The sequence below is a fragment of the Coregonus clupeaformis genome, chromosome 8, assembly GCF_020615455.1.
Source record: "Coregonus clupeaformis isolate EN_2021a chromosome 8, ASM2061545v1, whole genome shotgun sequence".
Lineage (NCBI taxonomy): Eukaryota > Metazoa > Chordata > Actinopteri > Salmoniformes > Salmonidae > Coregonus > Coregonus clupeaformis.
This window is the reverse complement of record NC_059199.1, coordinates 1,508,186-1,515,716: the sequence shown is the minus strand read 5'-3', so window position 1 is coordinate 1,515,716 and position 7,531 is coordinate 1,508,186. Positions and strand designations below refer to the sequence as shown.

The window sequence follows — 7,531 nt, the reverse complement described above, 5'->3', positions numbered from 1 at the left end:
TCCAGGACCGGAATTGAAGAACCCTGCTGTTAGGGATCCGTGTACGGCTCGTTCAATCACTATCCGAACTTAAACATCTAAGGCAGATAATAATTTGAACGGTGCAGAAGGGAGCCTCACCCGAAAGTTTTTTTTCGTTCTGTCAGGACCAGTATTTTTGTATGTAGAGAGCCCCAATCAAAAATCTCCTGCCACTTGAAACAGCATGAGAAAGAGAACACTGAAATTGCTTATGTCTTAAGTCTCGACAGCGGGAAGTGTTGCTGGAGAAACTGAGTTACAATCGGAATTTCCAACACAATACCAACATCACAAATAATGGATCCGGGTGACTCAAAGTGAAAAGGAAACCCAAACCAGGTGATGCGAATAGATTCATATAGAAAGGAATGTTTGTTTGGCAGGATTTGCGGAGGCACTTGGGAAGATGCCCTTGTAGACCTGAGGCCAGAGATCAAAATCAAGAGCATCATTATGGCAAGAAGTGGTTCGTACAGAGCTGGGGTTGCCGAGCATTCAAATCCTGGAATATGGAAGATGAGTTAGATGAGTCAAAATGGCAATGCAATGTTGTTGTAGAGTAATTGTTTTTATTTTAAATGCTACCTCAGTGATGATTCATGTCGCAACCATAGATGTGTGATACTGTTAAAATGTATGCACTCATTAACTGTAAATCGCTCTGGATAAGAGCGTCTGCTAAATGACGTAAATGTAAATCCCAACGTAGTGTTCGTAGAGGACTGTCAGATTTATTTAAATGTTCTCTTCTTTCTGTTCTTTTTCTATTGAATAATGTTGTATGACTAATGAATTAAATAAATCTTAACAGATTTAATAAGCTTATTGACATGTTTTAAATGTGGGTTTTTGCATTTCTACTGGTATTCTAAATATACTGTAGTTGATTAATATTGAGATTACAGTGGGAAGGCACATTTTGAGACAGCAAGACAATTTGTAGCCTATGAAGTTAATATAATATTATTTGGCTAGTGACATAGTTGCTTGCTTTATAGTTTTGCAAGTACATTTTAAATGCATTGTAAAATTAAAAATTCAGGTCATGACGTTCTAAATTAATTTTGGTACTTGCACCACACCATACTTATTGCATGACCTCGTGACCAACTCGTCAATAGCTCCTCCCCAAATAGGAAGTCATGCACAACCATTGTTTACAATTTGCCAGGGAAAGGTAGAAGACAACGTGGATACGTGTAGGTTTTGATAACCAGTCCTCACATTATTGTTTTCTAAACAAAGTTGGAGATTTATTAGCAAATGAAAATGGAGAATGCTGCCCACTTTCAAAGTCAGCTAACCTCTCTCATGAACGCGGTAGTGACGGCAGCGGTCGTGGAAATAGTCAGACTTGTAGAGGACAGTGCCGTGGTCCTTCGCCAACAGTTGTCCAAGAGTAAACTGGAGAACGAAGCATTAAAAGTCGAAAACGAATCGAATAAAAAGAAGCTGCACATTTTTGAAGGAAAGTCGATGGCGGCAAAGCAGCGTTCTGTTGCTCGTCGTCATGTAGCTGAAGCTGATGGCAGGAAATGTAACTGTGTGGATGGTTGGAAACTAAGTTGATTGCATTGTTTTTTTTACACGATTTATTTTTGGGCAAATAATCAACCATGTATTTTATGGTTTCTTCTGTTTCTGGTAATTGTATAGATGAATTTGTCCACACAAAAGAAGATGGAAAGGGAGAGAAGACAGGTGTAGGGCTGCAATCTCAGGAGCCGGCTGGCCAATCCCAGGTTTGTATACGGGCATTATCATGTAAAAGGAACCATGTGTACTAATTATGTGTAGTTCATAGGAGCTCATTACATTTGGTGTCAAATGAAAGCTAAGAGGCAATATCTTTTTTTGAAATTAAGGCATATATAAATGTTTCAACCATTTTCAATCCTAAAAATTTGGAATAAGCAAAGACTTTCTGGGCAAACATGGAAAATGGGTAATAATAATAATAATAATATATGTATTTTATATAGCGCTTTTCATTACAAAGAGAATCTCAAAGATGCTGTAAAAACAAACAAAACCAATGTAGAGATCTGGCAGGTCTTGGGCAATGGTCTTCCACAGCTTCAGATGATAAGGTGTTGTTCAGCCAGGCAGTTCAGAAAGGATGGGCAGTAGCTTAAGCGGAAACAGTGGAGTGGATGTTTTCTTAAAAAACATGTAGCAGAAAAAGTCTTACAAGGTATTTGAAATCCATCAAAACACAATGTTACCGCTGCCAACTAATATCAACATTTAAATGTAGTTTTGCAGAAATTATTAGCCTGTAAGTTTAAGAAATATTGTTATACTTTTAACAAAACACCACATATCTTTAAGTGGGAAGATTATGAAAGTTTACAGGTAACAATTAAAGGTAGACCTACCAAATAGTTCGTGTTTTTACTATTAAGGGATTAAAACGTTTCAATCTGTTTCCAAATCAGTAACAGAATGACCAAAATATTTGTAACAGAATGACCGCAACTGAATTGGCTACAATAGGAGATCATAGTAGATACAAACCACAGTTGGGTCACCTGCTACTGTCCTCCTTTCCACTGGCATGCTGTTATGTTCAGCTCATAACTTTTTTATTTCTTTTTCTGTCTTATGGGGATCAAAGCAAGAATGTGAAAACAGTCTGGACAACCCCTCCCTCTCCCTGTCTCTCCTCTGTCTCTCTCCACTTAATGTCACCTCTTTTGGCTCTTACTGACGCCTACCAATGAGCCCCCTCTCTTTACATTTACTGTAACCAGCCACCTCACCCACTGAGCACTGGACATCCATGGACATTGAAACATAGTTGAAATTTGGTCAATCCAAATCTGAACCAATCAGAGACGTCTGTTTCACAAGTTTGGACAGCACGGTAGAGTACAGTACAGAAGAGTAGAGTATAGGTCAGTACAGTCGGAGAGCTCCTGTAAAATATTGTACATATTTTAGTTGATTTAAGTGTTTTTTATTTTTTTATTATGTTTTTGTGTGTTTGATAACTCATTGAATTTCTATCGAAATATATATCTAGTTGCCTTGAACAATGGAATGGCACAAATGATGGCAAATTGATTGATTTGGTTTGCTTAGCTAGCTATAGCTAACAAACTACTGTTTGCATTACAAAGATGCATTCAGCACCCGCTTCTAGTTTCACCCACCCAAAGTGAGAGGACTGCAATGTGGAGATGGCAGAGGGCTCCCTTGTAGTGAGGGTGGCTTTATACACTGGACTGATGTGTGGTGAGCTTTTATCGCCGTTTCGGCAGCAGAAGAAGCGTCACCCAAGTGGGTGCTACACATAGCTAGCGGAGGAGTCGTCCAGTGGCTACAGAGGGGTGGGGACTGAGAACAATGTCAGAACCGGCTAACCAACTCCACCATCATCAAACCTGTCCCTCCCTAGTACCATCCAACTCGCCTGCCAAACGAATAGAGGCCTTCACCAAGAGCAGGCACCATCCGAAGCTGTCAAAACTTCACTCATATTTTCTCTTTTAAATGTTTTACTGCAATTTTGTCATTCTGTTACCAATTTGTACCGCGATGTCCAGACTTGTATAACATAGACGTCCATGATTGGTACAGATTTGGTCCGGACCAACCAAATTTGGTATTGTTTGGTACCGGAGCTCATTAGAGTACTAGCCAGTGTTTTATTTGTACCATGACGAGAATGACATTCATAAATATGCATTTCTGTATAGTACAAATCAGGGACCCATGATGTCATTCTGTCACCATAATTGTGTTAAAGGGTGTTAATCCACTTCATTTACTGTAGTTCAATAACCAAAATATATATTTTTTCAAACTCAAGGTGTCATATCATAGCAGATACCCCATTGTTTCTGCAGACATCTTTCAGTCTTAACTCGAAGTAGATATTTAAGAGTTTTTGGAAACTGTAGTCACATAAAAAAATGGAGGGAGATTTTACCGTCATTCTGTTACCAAACTTTACACCTGCACTGTTCTTCAAGTAAATTTGTTTTTGTAAAATTTTCAGTGGAAATTGTTAAAAGTTGTTACCATGGAGAAGGATGGATTAAAAGTACTTCGCATCAAGAAGGAAATAAATGATGACACAGAACATGACACACCATCTCCAATGACATGTGAGTGTGACAGTTTGATGTATCACAGTTCTATGTTTGAGAATAGTGCATAACCTTTTGCCCAGACTGTACATACTAAGCTTTTTGAAGTGAATTTGATACATTGTATTTACTATAATGGCACCTGTGTCTGTTTCAGATGAGCAGCCGTGTCCCAAAGTGGACATGGTGTTTGATAAGGAGTGGAGCCAAAGCCTGTGGCGAGACGACAGAATAGACAGTAAAGACAGAACAGAGGAGAAAGAAACGCCAGGATCATCAATGACCCAGCATCAGGTCAGTCCACTTTCCATCAGAGGTTTTTACACATGCTGTTGAGATGGTTGGTTGTGAGATATACATATCTATTGAGACATGTTTTGGTCATTAAAAAACCCTAATCAGAGCCATGACAAAGGATGGGAAAGGAAAGGGAAGAAAAATACAACAGTCAAATAATCAAACCCAAACAATGGAAAAGTTATTCAAGAAAGAACCTGGCCCAGCCCTTCCAAGTGTCTCCCAAGGTCCAGCAGCATCTGGAAATGAACAACAAAGTCAATCCCCTAAAAAGACAGCAAAGACCTATACATAAAAAAAAACTGAAGCTTATTGAACGTACAGAAATGCCTGTTGTATCGACATAGGCCTCAGACTACCAGGCAGGCTACCAAGTCCCTCTACGTGTTTATTTACATACAATTGGTCGTCTTTTTACAGAACGGAGGTCTACTTCAGTGCAGTAAGCTGAATCCCTCCTCTCCCATCCTCAAAGTCTTCTGTGACCCTGAACAAGACACGTATCCTGACTACCGACTAAAGAGGGAATCTCTGAATTATCTGTTCTCCTTGGCCCTGACTGGTCAAGACAGACAGACGGCAACGTTCAAGATCCTCGTCTTTATTTACTGGTTGGCCCACGGAACCTCCTATAAAACTGTCTCTGAGACTTTCGGAATCCCTCTGTCCAATGCCACCAGCATCGTCCGCGATGTTGCGGACAAACTGGTCAAGCTCTCCCTGAAGATTGTGAACAAGCCCTCTTCAGGCGAGCTGGCCCTCACGGTGGAAGGGTTCGGCAAGCTGGCCCATCACCCGGTGTTTGAGAAAGCTGTGGGGGCCATAGGTGGGTGCCACGTCAGGGTCAAGATCCCCGGTGCACCGCAACCCCAACAATGTCCAGGTGACCGGCCCCTCCCCACCATCAACTTCCAAGGGGTCTGCGACCACACGGGCAGCTTCATCGACGTCTTCGCAGGGCTGCCTGGGTCTATGACCGACGTGAGGGTCCTGAGGCACAGTCCCCTTTACAAATGTGCCCTCTACCCTCCACCTGGATGCTTCCTCCTGGGCAACGGTGGGTACCCTTGCCTACAGACGCCCGTGTGCCTCATCACACCCTATTCAAAGTCTGACCAGAACCCGGCGCACGTCCAGTTCAACCAGCACCACGCCATGGCTCTCTCCTCCATCGAGAGGACCTTTGGAATCATGAAGAAGCGCTGGCACACTATCTTCCTGCAGCCTCTTGAGCTCCACCCGAGCTTCATCCCCAAAGTGCTAGCGGTGTGCACCGTGCTGCATAACATCTGCCTCAGGTCGGGAGACGTGCTGGAGCCAGTGAAGATTGAGGACGGAAGCAAGGTGACAGAGGTTCTGAAGGAGTGGCTAGCATCCAATGAGACCAGCGGAGAGGCGTTGAGGGACAGTTTGGCTAAACAGATCTCTACAATGAAATGCATGGCCACCGTGAAAGATGAGCGAGGTACATCTGCACCGGCAAACATGACGGCAGTGCAAAAAGAACATGCTTACAACATAGTGGTGATGGAACATTGATTGGGTGATCACAATTGATGGGTCGAATAAATCACCATCAGTCACTGATTACACCACTGGCTAACTGTGATACTTTATGAGCCCATAAGTGGTGGTGGAACTGTTACTGCTGACATTTGACTTTTTCACTGAAACAATTAAGCATAGTAACCTCATATGCCAATGCTTCTATACCATGTCAAAGATCATCCACTTTATTTCAAATATTATTTCCTTTATACCGTACACAGTATAGTGAAACACGATTGGATTATGTTTTTGTGAGTGGTGTAAATGAGTGGGGCAGGTATTCGAACTTGTTACTAACTTGTTTTTGATCAATTCAGTGCTTATTACAAGTGTGTTCTACTCAATGAGTTATACTGTATATACACTAGATGACTGATAGGGGGCGCTGTGTTGAAGCCACCTTGCCTCCGTTTTGGCACGCTCTTATTTTATAATGTGAGCTTAACATAAAAATAAAAAGTGAAAAAAATATCAACACATTTTCCTTAAAGTATATTATTTTTAGATTACTAATGTTACTGTCCCCACCCACTACACCAACAAAAATACTTAAGTACATGTAATTTTGTCCTTGAAACATTTAATTGAACTACCGTAGAATTCCTTTCATTCCTATGGAGGACTGCTCCTACTGGGGAGTGTCATATGGCCAACCGGTGGCTTCAAAGCCTCTCAATGGCCAGTACATAGCATGAGTAATCCTTGGTTTATATACATCATTGGTTCTACTTGTTACGTTTTCTTTTTCTGTTGAAGTTGAGTTAAAAATAAACCAATATACCTACCTCCAAATCCTTTGTAATGTGAATGGATTTATTTTTTCTTGTGCCTTAGCCTGACTGCCCTTTAATACTATGGTTTATTCAAATGTGAGTGAGAATTTTTTTTAACTGAATTTTCAATGCGGTACTTTCGGCTTAGAAAAACTGAAAGGTTATGTTATTTCCCAAAGGTACCACCAGGAGGCACTGGATGAGTTAGTGTTATTACTGTATGACTACTCAAAGAATCCCCTATAGGCAGGGGGGTTTAAAACAGTCTTCGGTGACCCGCAGCCGTTCTATGTATTTTAACTATTCCACAGCTAGCTCACCTGTTTCAACTTGTCACCTAATCATCAAGCCCTTGAATAGGTGAATCAGGTGAGTTGAGTCAAGGCTACAACAAAATTGTGAAACATCTGGGTGGGGTCCCCAAGGAGAGGTTGGAAAACCACTGCCCTATAGTCTGCAGGACAGCCCTGGCTGTGGTATGCAATCAACTCTTTGATAAAAGCATTCTTCATTGTGCCACCTAAAGAGCAAAATACTACATGAAAGGTTCATGTTGCCAGGCTAATTTCAACCACTAATGCACTCCGTGACAAAAACAGACCAAAGTACTCTTGCATTCTCAAAGCATATATTATTTTGGCAAATTATTTCATTTTTTCATTAATTATTTGGACTTTTCACAGAAAAGGAAAAGGAGAGTTGTAAATTATGCGAATGATTGGATTAAAGAGGAAGAGGATTAAAGAGGATGAGGACATCCTAGCGCAAACCAATGAAAGTGTAAGTGTTCAGCGAGTA

General features: G+C 41.1%; 1 protein-coding gene across 3 annotated transcripts; it reads left to right on the top strand.

Moving 5' to 3' along the window:
* LOC121571128 (protein ALP1-like) lies at window positions 1-6,480 on the top strand. Of its 3 annotated transcripts, none has more exons than XM_041882436.2 (5): window positions 1-360; window positions 1,678-1,763; window positions 4,025-4,133; window positions 4,273-4,409; window positions 4,833-6,480. In XM_041882436.2, the coding sequence occupies exons 3-5, from the start codon at window positions 4,049-4,051 to the stop codon at window positions 5,949-5,951; spliced, it is 1,341 nt and encodes a 446-aa protein (XP_041738370.1). In that variant the 5' UTR covers window positions 1-360; window positions 1,678-1,763; window positions 4,025-4,048; the 3' UTR covers window positions 5,952-6,480. The 3 variants fall into 3 exon arrangements, with proteins under 3 accessions (XP_041738370.1, XP_041738369.1, XP_041738367.1); XM_041882435.1 differs by lacking the exon at window positions 1-360 and adding an exon at window positions 1,143-1,558; XM_041882433.1 differs by lacking the exon at window positions 1-360 and adding an exon at window positions 1,143-1,573.
* Window positions 6,481-7,531: the final 1,051 nt, after the last annotated feature.